This window comes from Hetaerina americana, unplaced genomic scaffold, assembly GCF_022747635.1.
Source record: "Hetaerina americana unplaced genomic scaffold, ioHetAmer1.1.p SCAF_3, whole genome shotgun sequence".
Taxonomy (NCBI): Eukaryota; Metazoa; Arthropoda; class Insecta; order Odonata; family Calopterygidae; genus Hetaerina; species Hetaerina americana.
This window is the reverse complement of record NW_027286874.1, coordinates 62,249,503-62,272,880: the sequence shown is the minus strand read 5'-3', so window position 1 is coordinate 62,272,880 and position 23,378 is coordinate 62,249,503. Positions and strand designations below refer to the sequence as shown.

Genomic DNA, 23,378 nt, shown 5'->3' with positions numbered 1-23,378 from the left:
TATTTAGGCTCACCTCCCTTAATACCCTTTCTATCTCATCGCCGAGTATGCCTGGACCTAAGCTGTCTTCCTCTATATCATGTTCTCCTTCTATGTCTAACCTTGTTGGCCTAAGGTCTTTACCATACAGGTCATCTATATATTCCTTCCATCTCTCTTGGATCTTTTTTTTCAACTATTATCTTACCCGACGCATCTCTAACTGTTAGCACAGATCTTCCCTTCTTACTTCCTGATACTTATTTTGTGGAAGGTGGCTAGGGTGGAAAACGATATTTTCATTAATTATCGGCTAATCAGCAGGATAAATCTACCTGCCACACATCATCGTTGAAAAACGGGAGTCATATCTTCCCTTTTTTTAATTTTTTAAACACAAATGTTCTGAAATAGATTCTTAGAGGTGACCGACAGCTGAAATCATTGGCTCAATTAGCGATGGATGGGAAGAGAGGAAGGGTGGACAGAAACTCGGCGTCTCCATTCACCTACTCTTAACAAAAGGAGCCAAAGGTGCACAGTTTAGCGTCCCATACGATGGACGGCGTACTCACTCAAAGTGCCCTCCGGACAGCACCTTAATTAGGGATTGGGATACCACCGAAAATATCTGCTATTCAAACCCGGACCCTTTGGATGGGAAGCCAGTACGTTAGCTACCATTATCTATAGTTATAGAGAGACATCTTAAGAAGATATTTAGTATTATTTAGCTTATTTACCGAAAAATATAGCTCCAATAAAGTACGAATGAATTGTCTTCCAACTATTTCACTCATTTGTTTAATATTCTGCGATTTTCTCCAATTTAGATTTCACTCATAAATGGGTTATCCCCATAATAAAACCCGTGGAACGAATTAAAATCAGATTGACTTGAAAGAAACTGTTTTCCGTGTATTCGGATTAACTCCTCACCCCTATTTCGGTGATTGTGGGCGTATGAAACGCAAAAGTGAGTTTCCCACTCCTGTTACTGTTGCTTCATTGATTTTACACCTTAATGCTTACTCTGTCACATATCATTTATTATTATTTATTACTCGTAACCACTTCTCTCACCATTCAAGAGGTTTTACTCGAATGCCTCGACAGCAGAGCATAGTGTCCCTCACCATACATTTATCTGTCATGCGTAGACCTTTCAAAATGGTTATCTCCATTCAGCGATTTTTTCTTTCAATTTTTGGCCTTCGTTCGCCCTCGTCCGTATTTTCATCCATCCTCTCAGTCTTTCTAACCGGTAGGTATTCACATCCTCGCTGTCACAGCTTCTCGACATCGTGCTTGACCTGGTGAAAGTCGACACTTCCCCAAACTCCCGACCCTTTCCATTACGAGCTTTTCAAAGACACCCACCCGTTTCCCCCCCCCCAGTCCCCTCCCCCAATCCACCCCCATCGGCAGCATTTGTCCCCGAGAAAAAGGGCTGCACGATAACCTGTTGAGTAGTCAAGGATTCTTCGGAGGGTTGGGGGAATGCGGAAAGGAAGGAGTGGGGGAGGTCTTGATAATAGATGTAAGAGAAGGAGGAGCAAATGTGTGTGTGGATGATGAAATGAGCGTGTGGTGAGTTTTGGGACATCATCCATGATCTCGAGTGGAGGAAGTATGTCAACGCCTCTTCACAATTGGATTTTTTCCGCACGATTTTGTTCTGACGAAAATTCATCTCCGTTCAGGGCGGTAGTTTGGTAAAACTAAGAGCATACCATGTACTCGTATCTATACTACTTGTATTTTATCCTCCACGTAAAGAGACGTGCGCTTGAAGTGGAACCTATGCATGTCATAGGGTCGTCATCACTCTCACTCTTCTCCCCTAACTTGCTTTAGTTTCAGCGACCACTCTGCTCCGCTGCATCTCTTTTGGGAATTTAATCCTGTCGATGAACAAATAGATCCTAATAAATTCCCTCTCCCTCTCAGCAGGTTTAGGGTGTTGATAGTAGTTAATACTACCGAGTTAGAAATTCTTCTATACGTGTCTGTGCATAGATACTCTGATGAAAACACCAGATAAATATAATTCAACAATATTATTACTTTATTTCCTGAGGGTTCAGCATAATTACATGAATATTGATGCTTTTCCGTCATGAAACTTGCAACATAACTATTAGACAGACGAAATTGGAGTAATTGCGTGCCGGCTGCTTCTATTTCTTATGCCATTTCAGTTGGGCATGTTTTAAATGTCGTTGGGAACAGTAATAATATGAATGCATATGCATAGCATAAAATCAGAGAAGGGAGTACAGTTCTTTAAGGTTTAATGAAAATCGAAGGGATTCATCCCATTTAAAAACAACACGAGAACGGCGTTCGGTTCTTTAGTAAGTGTTTAACTTAGCTCAACCCGATGTTTTCCCTCTGTCACTACGTTTGTTTTCCAGCTTGCTTCTTATATTCTTAATTTGAAACAGGCCCGAGAGGTCTTATGATGTGAACTCGAATCCCGAAGGAAAGGCAGAAAAGTAAATGTACGATTTCGGTTATTTTTGTTGAAAAAATATTTTTAATTGATCGGAAAAGCGTGATGCAAATGAGCTGTTTAACTACTCCGTATTTAATTTTACTCGCGTTTTTCTCACTTTTTATTGACAATAAACTTCGTAATGCCTATAGCAATGAACACCTGGTGCGGAACATCTCCAATTTCCATTTAAAATTCAAAGGATAATAATAAACTTTGATTTTTTTTTTAATTGGCTTGACTTTCAAAGACTATGAAATATAGGTGATATTTTTACTTTGAATATATTTTCGTACCCAATGATAACAATACATTTTTCCTGCATGCTTAGGCCAATTGGTCATTTGCAATTTATTATTTTAGCTGCATATTCACTTACATCTTTGTCACAAAAATGTAAACAGCAACTGAATTTATGAAAATATATTAAACAAACATTAGAGATTATATCAGGTGTCACTTGATGGAAGTGTTATATGCTCATTACGAAGAATTTAAATCACTTCTCTACTTCCACTCTTATTTCTCATACCTTCACCATGGTTTCGATTTACAGTACCATTTTCGAGGTCTAAAGAGCATTTTGCACCTTGCAAATGGCACTCATGGTAGAAGCCGTGGTAGGTTTGAGAACGACGTGTGGAAGTTGACAAGTCATATTTATTGTTCATAATGAAATTTACGATGCTCTAGGTACTATTTCGTTTCAAAACTTTTGATGATATTTATCCCTCCTAAATGCTGTCTGTAAGACCTACCCGCTTTGTACCACTAATCCCCGATATCCTCCATATTGTTCAACAAGTTAGGGTGGACGTCACTTTGTAGTAGAATATTACGCTGCATGAAAAAGCCACATCAGGGTAGAGGACCAGATCATTTACTTTTTTAACGTGCAGTTTTCTAGATCCCTTAGAGAGTTAGAGTGAAGTTGAGAGTGCCCAGAGATGTCACTCAAATTTGAGACTGGAACATTCAGGCCCGCTAACCTAATAATCTGCTTACTGAGATAGCACGCTATACTATAATAAAATTCTTCATAAAACAGTAATGCGATCTTAAATTATCGCGGGACCGCAGTAGTATGATTTTTTGGGTGGTCCACCGAAATAGAGTAGGTTTTTGAATGACTCTGGGACTAAATTCAACGGTACTCCTAAGTCTTAACCAACATGACACAAAATATTCTTGGACCCCGTAATGTATATCGGAATAACTCATGTTTTATCTTGTGCACTTTCTACCTCCCGTAACATAATCTAAAATGCCTATTATTTTCCTCTCTCTACCTCTTTTTCCTAGTAATTTTCCTTCTCTTCTTCACCTTCCTTTCTGAACTTACATTTGAAAAATTCATCCTTACCTCAAGGATACGTAGGTGAAATATGGCGAATACTCCCGAACAAAGTACGTTGCACGTGAAACTCGGCATGTTACATCGCTTTTATTCATTGATCTCTGTTTATTATCCACCAATCCTACAGCCTTTTTCCCATTTCCTTAGTTATTCCTTACCTTACTCAGAAACATAGTTTTTTACCCTATTTAATCAAATTATAGACTTTTGAAAATGGTTTGCTGAAGCTGAGGAAGTTTTCGAGCCACACTGTATGTTCATGGATATTCAAGGAGTTCCTCTTTAATCCCGCATAAGACGAGGTTTGTCTTCTTGCCACATCCAATCGACTAGCATTCAGGGTGATTTTGATGATGATTGGTTAAAATTTATTTTTCCTGTTCGTAATTGCTGGATAAGTCCCTTCTCTCTATCACGTCCTCCTTTACAATTTATATGTCAATATTTTTACTTAAATGCCTCAAAAACGATTTCTTAGAGGTTATTATATGTTATATATCTTATTGTCTTAAACCGTAAGTTGATAGTTACGTGTCGATGACTTTGAAATCAAAAAGGGTCGATTCTTCACATGTGCTTAAACGTAACCGTCACGATTTCCAATTACCTTCACTCTTATGCAGAACGTTGATATAACCGAATTAAAATAATCAATAAATCTGAGCAGGTACTGCATAAACTGAATTCATCAATATCCGTTCATTAGAAGCTTTTGGGTTTCAGCTTTATCATTAGCAAGATGGGGGCTAGTTCGTTATGCCCGAACTCGGTTTGGGAAAGGCCTTCTGCGGGAAGAGGAATATTCAGGAACCATTTTACCTCTCCTTCTCGACCCTCACCCACATAGGCCCTTTACCTTCATTGAAATCAAGGTGAAGGTAAAATTATCATACTAAATCCCCTTCCATCTCCGCTCAAAATGTGCCCATTAATTAGGCTGGGTTCGTGAAACACCTTCATTCCTATGCCCCCATCTTCATCTCTTCCTCTCCGTTACCTAGCGTGCACAGATAATACGCGTTTTTTTGCCTAGCTGACGGAATTGAAATTCGAGAGAGAGGTGTAGAGGTGTTGAAGACGTATAAGTGCCCTTGGAACTTTTTTACATGTTTTCTGCGAGGAATTGTGTTCCGAGAACCTCAAAATCGTAATTCGCGCCGAAAGATTATGATCCTTCATCTCTCTCGCCATCCCTCTACACACAGAAGGCAGGAATAAAGATTATTGGATCATGGTTTAATAATTGATACAGTAGTCCCTCATAAATGAATTCACATATTCCAAGATTACGCCAATGCACGCATGAAATGCAATTTTTCAAATAACGTTATTCTCATACGATGCTCATTTAGCATAATGAGACTAACATTAAAGGCAAAAACTGTTAAATGATTTAGCAGATATTTCAATACTGATATTTATGTTTGACTATGTGATATTTATTTCATATTTATGTCCAATGACGTAATATGATGAGATATACGTTGATATATATATATATATATATATATATATATATATATATATACATATACATATTTGTGTGTGTGTATATATATATACACATACACAAATATATAAACATATCAAAATGAAAACCATTGGTTCATCATTTATTCATTGCGAGATTTTAAAACCAATCTGCCAGAAATCATTGAGACCCCTCTTTCCCCTCTTCGTTTTTATCGCAATCAATCGCAATTTTTAGCTTATTTTGCGAATTGTGTTGAACCTAGATTTATTGGAACGAACATAAAAATCAGGTGTTTTAGGTAGCTTTCAAGTCACCATTGATTTATCATGTCTTTAGTCCGGTTCAATTATACGAACCGTATAATTACGGATCGCATCTGTTGGGCCGTGTATACGTTTATATGCATGAAACCAAATCTGAAAATCTTGCGCTTTCGATATTCATTGATTCGGTAAATATTTAGCTCAGTTTAATTAAGTTGGGTCGGGTGTTTATGTATTTAAATTTGTATTTATTTGTATACAAACAAGGAGGAGACTTGAGTCCTCTACTGCCTACCGCTGAGGAGGCAACCACTGTACGGAAATTAGGATTCTCGTGTTTCTTTACTGTGCCCTCTATGCTTCTGTTTGTCTCATCTGTGCCAACCAAATATTAAATGATCGCTTCGTGAGATTTTCCCTGAATATCTGGCTAAAAGCTTCACTGAGCATACGTAGAAGCGGAAAGGAAGGAAACTCACGAATACATACAGGTACATGGTTGACTTTTGACTGTCAAACCGCATGTGTATGTACTTATGTATGTGTATGTGTATATATATATATATATATATATATATATATACATTTATATATACACATACATACATAAGCATACATATGTGTTCATATTTTTATATGTATATGTGTTTATATGTTTATACGAGGGTCATCCGGAAAGTAGTACCCGTTCGTGCCGCATGAAGTGCTGACGACGCGAGTAGCCGCTGGACGAGGTCAGATAGCTTCAGTGGCTTGTCTGCCTTCTCTGAGCCAAGTTGCGTGACGCTAGCATTGCCTGTGTTGTTTCTGTGATTGTTTACAATGTTTAAAAAAATTGAGAACGCCGCCAGTTGTGAAGTGAGGGCAGTGATTAAATTCCTCAATGCAAGAAACGTTCGCCTATGTGATATTCATCGCCAATTAAAGGAGGTGTATGGAGACAATGTAATGGACGAGTCGTCTGTTCGGCGGTGGTGTCGCAACTTCAACATGGGGAGGGGGAACACACACGACGATGAGCGTTCGGGGAGACCGTCTGTCATTACAGACCAACTGGTGAGCTCAGTTGACGAATTCGTGAGGAACGATCGGCGCGTCACAATTGATGACATCTGTGAGCATTTTCCCAATGTTTCTCGAACAATTGTTCATGAAATTGTTAAACACCATCTGCATTATGCAAAAATTTGTGCAAGATGGGTCCCTCGCAAGCTTACAGATGAGCACAAAACCAAGCGTATGGCTGCAGCACTGACGTTTTTGGGACGTTATTCTGATGAAGGAGACTCTTTCTTGACTCGCATAATTACTGGTGACGAAACATGGGTTTGTTATGCATCACCTGAGAGTAAACGACAGTCAATGGAGTGGCATCATGCTCATTCACCAAACAAACCAAAAAAATTCAAGACAGTTCTGTCCACCAGGAAACTCATGGCAACCATTTTCTGGGATCGACGAGGTGTATTGCTTATTGATTTTATGGCCCGTGGAGACACTATTAATGCCAATGCGTATTGTGAAACATTAAAGAAATTACGGCGGGCAATACAAAATCGGCGGCGAGGTCTATTGTCTACTGGTGTCATTCTCGTTCATGACAATGCCAGGCCTCATGCAGCTGGGATAACACAAAAACTTTTGCAGCAATTCAAATGGGAAACTTTCGACCATCCACCGTATAGCCCGGACTTGGCCCCTTCAGATTTTCATCTCTTTACAAAGCTTAAAGACTTTTTGGCAGGAAAAAGATTTGACAGCGATGAAGAACTTAAAGAAGGAGTGACCCTGTATCTCAATGAGCTGGCGGCGAAGGACTATGCAGCAGGAATACAGAAACTTGTCACACGTTATGACAAATGCCTTAATTTGCTTGGAGATTATGTTGAGAAGTAGTTTAAAGTATCCTCTTTCAAATAAAATTTTTTATGTTTGTTAATATTTACTTTTGTGTCTTTATTTCACGAACGGGTACTACTTTCCGGATGACCCTCGTATTTACATACATTATTACAATTTTTTATGTATGCATGTATGTGTATATATATATATATAACGGATGATATCTTTTAAGCTGTTCCCTTGGCATTCCTTTTCTCTGCGGCGTCGCTTGGTGTTTGTCCTGACTCAATCGCTAACGAACCTCGTCTCCTTCTCCACATTTTACCCTCAGCTCCGCGTCTCAGTGCACCACCACCACCAACGGGAGCTTGGGGGAGGACACAGACAGCTTCCCAGACAAGGGAGACGACGGTAGCGGCTTGGAGCCTGCATCCTACCGGGTAGTGATGTTGGGAGCCTCGGGGGTGGGCAAGACGGCCCTCACGACGCAGTTCACTACGTCCGAGTACATGTGCGCCTACGACGCTTCCCTCGGTAAGATCTCTAAGAATTCTACTTCTCGTACAATTATTTCCCCTGCGAAAACTTTTGGAAAATATCGATTCCTGTCAACCTATCTCTGAGGGTAAATGTAGAAAAAACGTTATCATAAGTTCCATTTTCTTCAGGTAAAATGTCAGTTTGGTAGAATCTATGTGTATTTTCAGATAATTTTAATTAACTCACTTTTATTTCAAATGGTGTTATTACTGAAAACAAATGCAATATTGTTTTAATGTGAGTAGGGTTGCTTTTTCTTTTAATTTTTAGCTTCCGATATATCCGCATTTCATTGGAATGGTTCCGAGAGATTTGATGATTTCATTGTGACATACATTGCTACAGTATTAGTTTGTATAACCGTGTTGTGCATGTATTTTTTTTACTTTTAAAGCCATAAAAATTATTTCTTTCGATCTTATACTCTTTAGATTTCTTCAGTGAGTCACCTTGATAAAACAATGTAAGCGGGTATAATATTTTGCGCGTACTTTCAGTGAGTGTGTGGTTCATTTAGCTACTCCTCATTAATCCATAGAGGCTGAAATATAGTCGTATCTACAACAGTAGCTTATATTTGATTTATTAACTGTTAGGAAAATACAGATAAAAATATTTATGGTTTGTCTCAAAAATAATTGCAATAAATCTTGGAAAAAATTGGTAAATATCAAACTAAAAATTACCGAAATTCTTCAAAATAGCACTCTAGTGCATCGACACGCCAATACCAGCGCCTCTGCCAGTAGCGATACGCTGGAAGGTGTTGATGAGAACCTCATGCGGACACCTCGTCACGGCCTTTTTCACGTTATCCAGCGTGCCAAAATGATGGTCTTCCAAGTCTCTTTTCATTCTTGGGAGCAAAGCTAATTCCAACGGTGCCACAACGGGGCAGCAGGGTAGCTAGGGCAACGTTGCCACCTCGTGCTTCACTAGGTACTCGGTCATGAGGAAGGCGGTGTGGGACGGCTCGCTGTCGTAGTTCAATCACCAATTGGCAAAGATTTTTTCCTCTCTCTTCTCTCTAAACTATAACCGAAAAAATAGAGAGATTCCCACACCTTTGATTTGGTACTAACATTTCTCATTTTATAACTGAAAATGATTAAATGAGCTTTTGAAAGAGATCTTATCTTTCCTCGACGTATGAGATTTTGGATAATATTTTTTTTCTGTCAAAGAGAAAATGATAATTCGGTACAATTTCTTTCCCGTCAATGAAGGCTTTGATTTAGACGTTCCTTAAATGATATTTTGATGATGCCGATTACACAGTTAAATTCCTTTTAAAATTAAAGATATATATTTAATTTAAATATGTAATCAGTCGCGGATAATGTAATAGTTGGTCATTTACGAACAGATAATATCGGGGTTATGAGTTTTCATAAACGAAACTTAACTCGTTAAGATATAATTAAATAGAATCGCCCTGATAAATACGAGTGTTAATAGCCCGCAATCAGGCAGTTTCACTAAATCCAGGTATGAAATATGTTGTTACTGAACCTTTCACATCTCGTCATTTGTTATATTAAGCTAGAGCATTTAAGAGCATTTTTTAAGAAATGTTACATCATTTCCAAGAAATGATATCATAAATTTTGTTCTAGTAGCTCGTTTTAATATCCAAAATTCCTCAGAGTACTGACAATACCCGAAGTCTATAGCAGGAAAATTAGAATGATTCATAGTGCACTATTTTTATATTGCACAAGGACATTTGAAAACTTTTTCAATAAAGAGAAAACTATGGATTTTTTCAAAGCATAAGATTGCAGAATTTGACTGTCCAGTAATATTATCCTCTATTACGGGTAAAATCAGCAATTTAAAGTTGAGTAAAAGATCATTTAGATCTAAGCAAAGCGAATTCCATTATTTTTTATTTCTTCAGTTACATTTACGTGTAAATGTACCCAACACCCCGCGAACCACCGCAGGTGCGGGCGGGAGTTTGTGGTAGGACACCAGTGACACATGCGCAACTATTACTTTATCCATACGTTTTGGTAAAACTAGGTCATTTATATTACCTAACTTCATATATATATTAATATGAATATGTATATATATACATATATATATGTATATATATATTTATATATATATATATATATATATATATATATATATATATAAATATCTTCGAAATGGAACGCTCTTCGGCAACGCACAAATGTATAAAAACACGGATGTAGATTTTTAGAATATAGAGACACAAAGAAAGGACACTCACAATTTGTTATTTGACGTTTCGACAGCTCGACTGTCGTCTTCAGACTCTGAAGACGACAGTCGAGCTGTCGAAACGTCAAATAACAAATTGTGAGTGTCCTTTCTTTGTGTCTCTATATTCTAAAAATCTACATCTGTTTATATATATATATATATATATATATATATATATATATATATATATATATATATTATATATATGTGTGTGTGTGTTTGTGCGTGTGTATAAACGTTGTATATATAGTAATGCATGTCTGTATAGATCATGCCATAATTGACTAAATCATTCAATTTCGCTCTTTAAATAAATGTATTCGGCTGCTGGGGTTAGATTTTGTCACGAATGGGTATCGTTCGAGGGAAGGACAAATACTTGAAACCTTCCGTGATAGAGTCTCTGTTATCCTATCTTGGCGGTTTTTGAATTTTCCAATATAATTTGTTTCCATGATAATTCTCTGGGTGTCGCAAGAGAATTCTGATGAACTCCTTTTTAAAAGTCTAAGTCTTGCCTACTCTCTTCGTGAATCAAGAACTACTAACCAAAATCCCTCGACCAACCAACCAATCCTAATATCCTCGTAGCAATTTCGAACAAAGTCAATGGGATTTTCTCGGCGCCTTTTCCAATTCCTCATTTAAGTTTTTCTCCGAAACATTTACCGCGGATTTCAAATGTAGCCCAACTAAATTGGAGTAAGTCCTCTGTTTAGCCTTCTCATTCCATTGTCTTATAAGTCGTCATATGAAACCTAGCTTCTTTAAGGGTGAACCGCTTATTCCTCCCATGAAATGTTTGACTTCAATGCAATGTACGAATATTTGACCTGTTTTGAGATGTTTTATTTGATTCCCTCTATTTTATAATTTACGTCTTGCACCTTTTCCCTTTTATACAGAAATGTATGGGCTGTTCATTTTATGCTATTTCATTTTTACTCTCATTCCTAACGAAACCTCCGTTATGTGGTTTAAATCTAAATAGGGTAGTCCTCAATCGGCAGGATATTATATCTCTGCGAATCACTGTGCCATCTGAAATTCACTTAAATTTGCTGCTTAGGTGGGAACTTAGGTCGTTAATGAATATTAAGAAAATTAAATGGTTCAGAAAATTTCCCTGTAAGCACTTCTGAAGTAATACCTGCCTCAAATGAACTTAATCCATCGACTGATACTTTTTTACGGTTAGATAAGAAGCCTTAATCCAGCGGTTTATCTTTTCAAATACAATAATGGATACAATTATCCTAGTTTTTTGTCTCGATATATCTTGAGAGACCTTGTCTAAGGCTTTCTTGAAATCTAAAAATTGGATTATATCGTACAGAAACCTTTCGTGCATTTCCTTTACTTTTGATTGCAGGATATCATGAATAAAGATTCAATTGTGTTTAGCGATCCGAGTTATTGGACCAACGGGCAGGGGTTGCCACTTACTAACGTTCCATCACACCGAATGTGTTTAGGGCCTATTCAGAGCCTACATGCAGTCATGGACCTGACCCACCGCTTGGCTCAAAGCGAAGCATACATTCAGTAAGCATTGGAAGGGAGTTTTAGGAGATATCGACGCGTCTGCGGCAGCGGGAAGTGGCGAGGAAAGAGGTTTACTTTTTTTCTCTTCCGGTGGTTGAAGGCGAAGGGTGTGCTTTGGTGTAGAAGGCGGAAGATGAAAGCGCATGGAGTGGGAAAGAATGTGGAATAAAAAAGGGAATGTGTGCGCCTCCCTAGCCGGAATAAGACGGGAGTAGCGATTTGGCGGAAGAGGCAGGGAGGCGGGGGTACGGAAGGGGTGGGTAGGGGAAATACAAAACAGCAAGCCATTTCTACCCCCGTTCCCCTTATATATCCGCGCGCCCCTTCCCACGCTACAGTCGTCCCCTAAATGGTCTTAAGCTCCTTTACAAACGGGACCCATGATGAATATTCAAAATCACGCTTTCTCTCTCCTTATCCCTCTACTCCCTCTCTCTTTCTCTCCCTCCCTACTCTCCTTTTACCCTATTCCATTTCCCTCAACCCCTTTCCCCCATGCCTTTGATCTTTATGTCGCAAAAGAATTTCTCCTCTCCCTTTTAAGCGCAACCAAGAGATTTTCCGGAAATTAATTTCATAGCTCCGTATCGTGGTCCAGCGAAGATTCCATTACCCTTGGACATGGAGAACACACAACCCATTCTTACCCGGCGGTACACTCGATAGGACTTCTGGGGCATGGTTTACCGTGAGTTTTCAGCTCCGGCACTCTTTGGGGGTTAGCGGTAAAGGAGAGCTAAAAATGTTGACGGTGACCATCCGTGTCTTAACAGGGGAGTAGTAAAATTACGTCACGTTCCCCCACTCGCACCCTTTATTTTCTTCCTTTCTCGTACTTTCCCCACGCTTCCCACATCTCCGAGAGCTACCTGCCGCTGCCTGCCCGACCCTATCACCTTAGCACTCCCCTTTGACCCCGTTTCATGGCTTTAGTAGGAGTGCTTGGGGCGTCTGAAGCGCCTCAACGTCACGTCATGGCTCCTCGCGAAGCACCTTTCCGGATTTTAAGAGTGTTCCAGCATGCAAATTCGTCCCCTGCGCAATCAAAGTTGAGCCATTTCCCTTCCCCTTCACTCCAGCTAGAGTTATTACGTGCGGTCGTGGTCGGTTCCGGGAGGGTAATTATGCTTTGGAATCAATGAAATTCCGCCGCTGGGGTCGGATGGGAATAACGAAGCCGACGATGGTTTCGTGAGGGTTTCCCGTTTGGATATAGTTTCAAGGTGGTAGTATCATTCATGATTTCGTTTCCTGGAAATATTTATTTGCTTTTAGATGCAATCCTTTCTTTTGTGAGATTCAGCTGGAGTGACAGAAGCAGGCATAATTTTCAAATCCTCCACTATCCACTTATCGAAAATTTTCGCCATCAATGATTTTTGCATTAGTTGAGCGTGAAAATACTTGATACATTTCTACTAAAATCGGTCTATTTCCTTAGAAAGATCCAGAGCAGCTATGTTGAATTCCACAACTGGAAATACTTCTTGGCTAACAGTTCAATAAGCATCGCTTTTAGTCACTTAACTCCGCTGTTTTTTTCAAATGGCTTGGAATTTAGACGATTCGTTAAATCTGTAGAGTAGTAAATAGATGTTAGAAACATAGGCGTATAGGTTCATGGTCGCCGACGCGTGAGTGCTTTCACCCTATCACTCAAAAATACTCAGATACAAAGTCTTGTAAAAATTAAATGACTTCATTCTCCTCATTATCAGAATGCAAGTTATTATGTCTTTTTTATCTCACTTGTTGCAACTTGTGTTAATCCTGGTTTTTAAACATCTGCGTCAATATTTACCGTCGTCGATTAAGAACTTATTTCTGAACATTTTCTAAGGTATGGATGGTTTTTTTGTCTAATTATGATTTTCTGTATATATGTATCACATTTATATGCTTAAAGCCATTCTATCTATTATCAACATTTCAACTCGTAATTGTTGGTATCATGAACTGCATATGGTTTTAGTGGAATGCCAATGAATCTTAGCACTGAGATTTGTCACTAAGTGTTAGGTAAAAGCGCCAAGTTATGGAAAAATCTATGATTTCAATTGATCATTATTAGTCAATAGCGATTATTTTCTCTAAAAGCGAAGCCAAAAACCCGTTACACATATCTTCCCCTAATGCATAACCCATGAATATGGATGCAGATCCTGTTGATAATTGATTAGTTTAGGAAATTGAAAGAACTTTGTGAATTTCACCAATTTTACTGCAATGCGATCGATTTTATCACATTTGTGACAAATATAGATACTACAGATCAGTATACAAATATACTGTGTACAATAATATGTTTAATAAAATCGGTCGCACTGCAGCAAATTTTGGTGAGATCTACTGAGTTTTAATTTAATTCTCAGTATGCTAAGCTACAAGATAGAGTCAGATGCAATCCAATGGCATTGACTAATGGATATTGCGGCATAAAATTATTTCAATTTACTGAAAATCGGAATATTTTGCTGTTAGGTATTTAAGATAATGGCCATAGAAATAATTATCAATGGTAATTTTGTCGATTGGCGTTTAAATTCTTGACCATCAAGTCAATCGTAAGAAGATCTGAAATCAATCACAATATATCGCTCGAATATTGTCTCTCGGTCTCTCTTTTTTTCTCGGATCCTCATGATTAGGCACTTTTCTTGGTTTTTTAACGGTTAAACGTTGGCAAAAGTGGTCTTTGATCCGACGAGGACTCACCCTCACATTCACCCTTATTTCGACTCTCCGCCCAAAAGTTTGGGACGGCAACTACTACCTTCCGAGAACGCCAGTTTTGGTGTTCAACTTCTCTGGTCGAGATAAGTTTTATTTGCCTGCGTTTAAAGTCAATATTTGAAATGATGCCACGTAAAAGGGAAGAAGTTTCTTCTGTTCAGAAAGTAGCATATTTCGTAGTTACTCTGAGGATTTGCACTGTAATAACTCGATGACATTTAGAACAGTTAATTATAATTTTAAATGATCCTGAATATAGTAAATATAATGGTAGACTCTACACAATTGGTCTCGGGAACATTTTAACGGTGATCCTTATAGTTACTTTTTTAAATAAAATTGTCTGAGGCGTCACTTTGTGGAAGCGATTCATATCGGAAAAGAAAGAAATACTTAGTTGTTCCACATATATTTTATTAACACAGGTGTTAATAAAATATATGTGGAACAACTAAGTATTTCTTTCTTTTCCGAGTTACTTTTTTATTCCTGCTTACAATCTAATTTTTAAAGTTATAACCTTTGATATTTCATTCGGGTTCATAAATAGTGGTGGCAGTAAGTGAAAATTAGCGTTTGTGACGAGGGTAACCGTGCTGGCCGAAGGTTATGGAGGTGGCCTTTGGGTTACTTGAAAATTCATGAAATAACCACCATCAACGTAGCGAACTTATCTAAGACATTTCTTCATATTTCTGATCTTATCATTTGATGCTTTTTTCTACGCGTTAATTAGAAAATTATAATTTATTTTCCCCGTCAAACGCTTTTCTTGGCAAACTTGAATTTAACCTTCAATGGTGTTACAACTGTACGTAAAAATAGGCGTCATAAATTCAGAGTTTTCTGGCAAAATTCTTCAAATTTCCTTAGCAATCGACAGGCAAGCATATTTTCAGAACCCCAACTTAATGGAATCCACACTTTTTTCGCCCACTCTCGTCCTACTTTTGTCAAAACTAATCTGCTTATGGTACCACGCAGCGCATCATGATTGTAGTGTTTCTCGTAGAATAGTTTTGGTATGAATCAGTATTCAATGTGGAAGGAAGAAAATTCCTTAAGACTCTAAGTATAAGTTATCCATTATGATTTCTATAGGAAGATTGCCAATTTAACAAAGTAACAAGTATTAAAATTAATTTTAGCAACCTTTTGAAATGGATAATTTAAAATGTGAGACATACTTGATTGTGAACGGCCTTAGCTTTTCTGAATGGAAATTTAATTCCAAAATTAATGTCTGAGTTAATATTCATTTATTTAGAAGTGCCTGCATCTAAGATAACGCCCTTGTCACCTAAACGACATTTTGATGATGTTTGTGATACACGCGAATGGAGTAACATAAAATAATAAAATAGCATTCCACCCGAGACCCTAAATAATTATTGGGGTTAATATGATGAGTAAAAAGGCTTTCTGATCGCCTCAATCCTGCATGGACATTTCATTCAGATATCATTGCAATATTAAATTTAATGAAATTCGTAACAGGTTGTCCTTGCTGCATTCAATAAAAACAGCATGACTTATAAATATATTTTTAGCATTGGCTATATTTTAATGTATTAAGTGAAGAGGTTCAGAATTAACTAAATGAATTCAATAATTGTCTTCCCCTTTCTAAATTCTACCTTGATAGAGTTGATATGTATGTGTTAAATTCCAACTTTATGCCACACAAAGAGAGTATATTCATATTAGTGGACTGTCATCGGTGCATCATGAATATTTAACTTTGTAAGAAAGTGGGGTTGACGTAGCTTCAAGCAGAAGCCAGAGTATTCAGAGAATGTTAAATTTTCATTGTCCTTTGATGAGTCATGCCTATGTATGTCCATTATTTTTCTAATCAAATGGAGGAATGAAAAACGTCTGCAGTTTAATGGAAAAATGACTCTTATTGGTCAGCTATCGGGAGAAATCTAGGAAAGCAAAATTAATTTTTTCTGACGATATTAGGAATTACAGCTCTTGAAATCTTAAATTAAACGCTGGGAATATCTTAGTTAATGTCTTTCATAAAATACCAATTCAACCATCAACAAGGAGAGCATGTCAAAAGGAATTATCTTCTAAATCCAAAGATTATTTTTGTATAAAATTGACATGAATAGCAGAATGATATCATTTAAAGAGGATTTATTAAAGAGGTGACTTAACAGATATAACATTGGTTTCAAAGTGAATACTTTTGCGATCATTAAGCCATTCAGTACCGCAGTTTATAGCTTTTTTTATTTCAGATAAAGAGAAATACAAGAATATTTCTTGACAGCGATATATTTCCATTTTCATTGTAAAAAATTCTGATGCTCTTACGATATTCATAGAACACATTTGATAAATAGTTTCGTATTCAAATCTGTATTTTTATTATATTCTAAAATTAATTTAATTGTGAAATTTTTATTTGCGAATAGTGTATTATGTTTCTAATACCTTCAAACATTTCCCCTAAGCTACAGTAATAATAATGAAGTTTAAATTGTATCTCCCCACAGAGGTCATCCCGGAAGTTGGTTTCGATGGATTAGCTTGTTTCCGACTAAGTCCTTAGGCATGCAAATTTCACAACTTCAGGGGAAAAACCAGTCCCCTTTCTTTGGTACATCGTTCGGTCTCTCACCAAGTTATTATTTTTAAAAAATCCCGCCACTTAAATTTTAGTTATTTTGCCATTGACTTCATTAGCATAAAAATAAATTATTTGTTATAATACCAATGACTCCATCTCAAGGTTATATGAAGATTTCTCTTGAATAGCATACTAAAAGAAGAGAGAAAATACAGCCCGTTTTCAAGCTTTCGTAAATTCTTTGAAATAAATCCTCTGTCTTTTAGAAAATAATGATAAAAATTACTCTGGTTTGATATACTCCTGAAGTCTCCTAGACAGCTTAATGGGTATTGCCCGAGTCAGTTTAGCAAAAGCTCTGAGTCTCGCCTCGGACATTGCTGTTGTTTTGACACCTAATGGATTTTCTGTTGAGTTTACGCTGTGATATCACCGCAGCCGTCTGAAAAGCTGGAAAAATTCAATTACTCATACCCCGAATCAAAAACTTACAAATTATCTTACACACCACTTTAGCAAGCTGTCAATATCACAAGTAAAAATCACCAATAATAAAAAATTAGGTGAAAATCGAATAATGGTACCTTAGCGAATGGAAGTGTCCGTCGATTATCCCATATTGAATTGCACAGAATGTAATGCAGCCACAACAATTTCGGTTGGAAGTACTTATTTTTTTAAATATTGAGTGTGTGGCACTACTAAATATACTCAAGCAAATCGTAGCACACAGATTTATTCAACAAGCAAGTTTCCTCAGTATTCTTAAAAAACGAGGTTCCTTCTAAGACATTATTTTTGTCAACTTATGGACACCGAAAACGTTTGTGCATTTACTTGTCATTGAAATATCATACATCTCAGTCGTTCATATTATAATAACTCTCCGTTAGTATTAAGAAAATATTTAGAAAGAAGTTAAAAAAAGGAGTAGGTATTTATTGAAAAATTAATTAGCACTTTTTGTGTTATATCATGTCTCCGCATTTTTGTATTATAATACATTGTAAATGATGAAGTGTTATAGAAGGGAGATGAAATGGTATGGTAGGGAAAAACTTAGCCCCTAAAACGCATATTTTGTTCCATTTACACTTTAACTCATAGCGTGCAGCTATTTTGGTTCATACAGCAGTCATACCAGATATTTCTTTCCTCACCAAACTAATTATATTTATCGTACGAAATCAAATTTCAAAAGTAGAGACACCCTAATGGAATGTCTTCCTTTAAATTGAGTGCTACATACCTGGTTGACCTATTTTGACAAATGGACCCAGGCCGAGGTCGGCCTAGATTCTTTTGTCCTTCTCACTCTTTGACACTTACGTAGAAAATCGTAAAAAAACTCTTTTTCATCGTGCTTTTTCCTGAAAAATACACTTTTTAGATCCTCTGGTAAAAGATCTGCCTTCTATAAATACTTAACTCAAATTGATGTGAGATTGTAATTGTCTGAGGTTTTAATTATCATTTCAATAAATATTTAATTTGTCTCAATAGCACCCAGTTAATTATGAAAAGATAATCAAACCATGCTGGCACACATCCGTACATAACGGATGAAAGAATACGTACATAAAAGAATACGCACTTCTGACAATCCGCTACGTTGGTTTTATCATTAATGAGAAAGGGATGAGTCGAATCAACAAACAAGGATATGAGAGGAGATGAAAGGGTATAAGTGCGAAAGGCAAATACAAATACACGTATTTCGGCCACAAGATAGCCCTCTTCAGCGTAATGAAGGTGAATCGTCACGACAACACGTGTTGAAGTGAGGACGAATAGGGGCATCCGAAGAATATATAGTGTGAAATGTGGAGGGGGGGACAAAGGGACGGGAGCCAATAGACTGAACTGACAGTTGAGGAGTTTGAGAAGATTGGGTCCAATACCCAATCCTTTCACTTGTGGCGTTAGCCAAATAATCTCATTTGTATTTTGTTTTGAAAGGTAAACTGTTTACGGCTATTGGAGTTTATCATTTATTCAATACAGTGAAAATTATGATATGAAAATAAGCTGTGAACGAAATATTATGACATAATTGACGAAAGAGAAAACATTTCCCAACATAGAAAGAAAACTTAAGTTCATGCTTCAACATTGCATTAAACAAGTTTGCAAATAGACTCAGATGGTGTGATTGTTTAGGTACTTCACACTTACAAATTTGGAGCATGGGGTCAAACGTCCTTGGGGAGTGATCAACAATATTTTTGTTAATAAAGAAACTATCCCTCCCGATAAATGTTTACTTATTCTTACATTCCTTAAAGAATTGTTCGGAGACTCGATTCCGAAACAATTGGTTTGTTCAAGATACAAACTGAAACATAGTGGTCCTATCGCCTCATGCTCGTCGGCCCCCAATATTCTCCCCCGCGCCCCCCCCCTGTTCTTTCCAGTGTTCTCTCTGTTAGTTCAAATCTCAAGTCGTTCGTCCGTCGCATCTCCTCTCACCCACGCCACCGCCCACTCCCAACACGCACCGCGCCATCTGCCGACCTAACTCCTTCCCTCCGCCTTCCCGTTCAGGAGGGAGACAAGACCGCCGGAAGTTCGAACCCCCTTTGACTCGGCTGGCTGGATATGGCGCGGGGTCTTCGGTGGGAAAACCCTTCCTGCCTCACAGGCAACTCTCTCTCCCTCCCTATCCCACCCTCGCCTCCACCCAGAACGCCCTTCCGAAATCCCACCACCGCTGAAATTCTTTGCCAGCATCCGTTTCGGAGAAGCAGAGAGGGACACTCGGAGTGGAAAAAAATGATAAGGCTGAAGAGCGAAGTGGAAGTGCGGGGGGGGGAGGAGGAGAGAGAAAAAGGGAAGAGAGAAAAAAGGGTGTGTGTAGGGTAATATAAGTATTACGTAAGATGGTGCAGACTACTTTTTCTCTCTCCTTCGTCCGTGAAACAATCTGAGATTTGTAAAAACTGCTGCATCTTTTCCTAAACGAATCTTAGTGGTACTTCTTTTAATGAAGCGTGCACTCATATTAATACTTAGATGAGTGCTTGTTATTCGCCACTTTGATTATCTCAAAAAGATGGCTGGTGCTGAACTCGGGGCAACTTTGGTGCAATTTCAAAGACCTATGGGAGACGGCACGACATTTATGGTAACGAAGTCATCCGTTAATTTTCATTAAAATGTTTCAATTTCAAAATGTAAAAATCATTTGCCTTGACCGTAATAGCCTAATAGGTTAAGCTCAGTAGCTTAATTGGCTAGAGCACTCGACTGGATATCAAGGGATCACGGTCATAGATGATGATTTTTACAATTTGAAACTTATCAACTCATGTGTAGTTAGAACGAAACAAAAATGCCGCATTTTCCAACAAAAATTTCAGTTTTATCGATCGCAGTGCTACCGCACCGGATTTTTCACGCCTGACTCGCGATTCGTGCAACTATCATTAAAAACCATAACGCTCATAATCCTATATTACATATCTATTACATGTTTCCTCCCCATCATGAAGAAAGACTAAGTCAAGCAAACTGAAACATATTCCTATAATGCATGACGTTATAGAAATATCATAGAGAAAGGTAGGCAGAGGAAAAAAATATTGTACAGTTCCTAAACACTGATATTCTGCACCTTTGAAAAAGTTTTGTGTATAATATAATTCATTTTGTATCAAAATATTCCTTCTTTAGCTCGTAATTCCCGTGTCCCCATCAAAATATAATATTTACATTGACCCTCTGATTTATTTTAATTCTTCTATGTAAAAACATCTCTATTGTCCAATATTCAATTGTATCCGGCTCAACTTTGTGGAAATTCATTTTAATTAAATGAATAATACAATGTATCTTTCCACTGTCTTTTATGGGTTGTACGTAATGGTGGAAAGATACATTTTATTCTTCATTTAATAAATCTCTATAGTCTATAGCGCATGCTAATTTTTTTCGTTTTACATAAAACTTTCCCCTCTATTTAAGTCTTCTGATATTCTGCTGGAGAAAATCGAAGGCAAACCACCATATTGGAGTTACATATGGAAATCAACCACGGCAGCTACGTCCCATCCTATTTCGACTAATATTGACGTTTCCTTTCATGGCATCGTTTCGCACCCTGCGGTCTAGACTGTGACAAAAGGTCGTTTGAATCATTTATTTATTTTTATCAAAACACGATTAAATCATCTCTCTCACATTGCCAAATGATTCTCAATACATTTCAAGCCTTAAAGCTGACTATAGACAAGGTTGTGTGCGAGCATTACCCAGAAATGTTTCATAAAATACTCAGTGGCCACGAAAATGGCTTTATATAGAAATTGGAAAACCCCGAAAAAAAATGTTACTCAATTCAGGCATTATTAATTTCAATCCTATGCTTTCTTTCCAACAATAAGTGTTGGCTCCTAAAGCATATTTCTATTGTGTTGTTTGCATAATTCAAATAAATCCTGTGTAGCGAGGTGCCCTCGCCAAATATGTGCGACACAAATATGTTTCTTATGGTGCACTTTTGAATGGCAGCCTAATTTCTGCTTCGCCGTGGAAATTAGAGTATAATTAATAGTTTTAAGCGTAACTTTGTGGAATTTTTCCATAATGTAAAACGACAAAATAAAATTTTGTAAATCCACATGAAAAATAAACTTTAATGCGACGCAGGTTTCACTGACGTGTAGGTGCAAGGTTTGATGGTGATGCACCGCCGTGAAACCGCAGCGTCGCATTAAAGTTTATTTTTCATATGGATCTATAAAGTTTTATTTTGACATTTTTCAAATCAGTCTATCCATGAAAACCGCTTTGGCATATTCATAGACGCTGGATTTTATTCGATTTTAAGATTTTCGTGTCGGTTAAATCAAGTAATTTTGCCTTCGACTTTTTATTTACGAAAATATTACAGTAAAATCAAAAATTCCAGTTAACGTGTAAATTCCCTCATTTTTATGCGCAAAATATGAATACGTACTGATCAATTGTTATTTTCTAGTATTAAGGAGGAATTACTATTAGCCAATTTAGAACTCCCATAATTATTAATTTAGGGAGACACAAAGAGGGACTTGCCTCTTACAAATCGTATCACCTTGTTTTCTACACTGATGTCTCGCAGTGACAAAAATTTGAATATCTAAATTTATATTGATATTGACGCAATTATGGTAGTAAGGCCGATTGATACTATTGCCAGCCATCGAGGTATTGAAATATTTAAGAGAAACAAAAATAATCGAAGTGAAAACATCGTCTGAAATACTGACGGACACAGAAAAAGGAAAGATTAGAACAAAACAAAGGGAGTAATACGATACTTCGGCTGTCGCTCATGAGTTTCAGTTCTTCATTCGTAGTTGACAGGAACCGTTGAAGGACCAATAAAGGAGTATAGGATTCCACTGAAGCCATTTCCTTTCTTCCCTCACTCTTTAGTCGTCGATTTGAGAGAAAGAATGAGGATAAAAAGAGTTCCACCGTGTTTGGTATCCTCCCACGAACTATTTGAGTTTTATTTGAATGGATTTATATTGACATTGTGACCTTTGAAAGAAATTCCCACTCGTGAAATTTCGTTTCCCACAAGTTGGCTCACCTCTCCGATCAATTACGTAAAGCAATCCCTGTATTTCACTGCCCCCCTTCCAACCCTCTCCTCACCTCAACTATTCCCTCTACACCCTTCAGCTATAAAACACCGCCCACCACCGTGACCTTTGTAAGAAACTGAATATCTAATGTCACTTGGAGAAGAGGCTCAGGACGGACACCTGGTCATGTTTTATTTAAAAATCCAGTAGAGCCGTTGTGTTTCCTTTTCTCTGATCGGTAAATGTGCATACTTGCGTTCAAGAGAATAGTCTTATTGGAATCATAATTTCAAATATCAATTTGGGAAGGAATCTTGGGAACTCTATGTTATTTTTCTCAGGTTGAATCCACATTCAGGAATTTTGAAAGATTTCATTTACTTTGAAATCACAATTTCATCACTTCTCTGCTTCTCTCTTCAAACGACTGTTAAGATAAGGAAAACTAACTCTTGATAGCATAGACTGTTTAGACGCTGTACGCTCGTAAGGGATTGGCGTCTCGACAAAAACCGACTCCTTCAATAGATGGAGGATTAACATTATCGAGCCTCATCACTCATATGTGCATTGGAATATTAACAATAGGATGGTCCCCAGTGAGAGCAAAAAATATGCCTTCAACATCTTTTATTTTTATTAACCATCCATTTTGTATTTTTATCTGTAAATTCCTCTAGAAATACAAATTTTGAGCATATAAAAGCATCTTGAGAAAAAATATTTAATCATTTTCAAAATATCTTATTCATTAATTTA

The 23,378-nt window shown here is 37.4% G+C and overlaps 1 protein-coding gene across 1 annotated transcript in view; it reads left to right on the top strand.

The window, feature by feature from the left end:
* LOC139690076 (uncharacterized) overlaps positions 1-23,378 on the top strand; it is a 159,017-nt gene that overhangs the window by 48,590 nt on the left and 87,049 nt on the right. Inside the window, exon 2 of the mRNA XM_071587277.1 lies at positions 7,744-7,946. Coding sequence (XP_071443378.1) covers positions 7,744-7,946 — 203 coding nt within the window. The remainder of the gene's footprint in view (positions 1-7,743; positions 7,947-23,378) is intronic.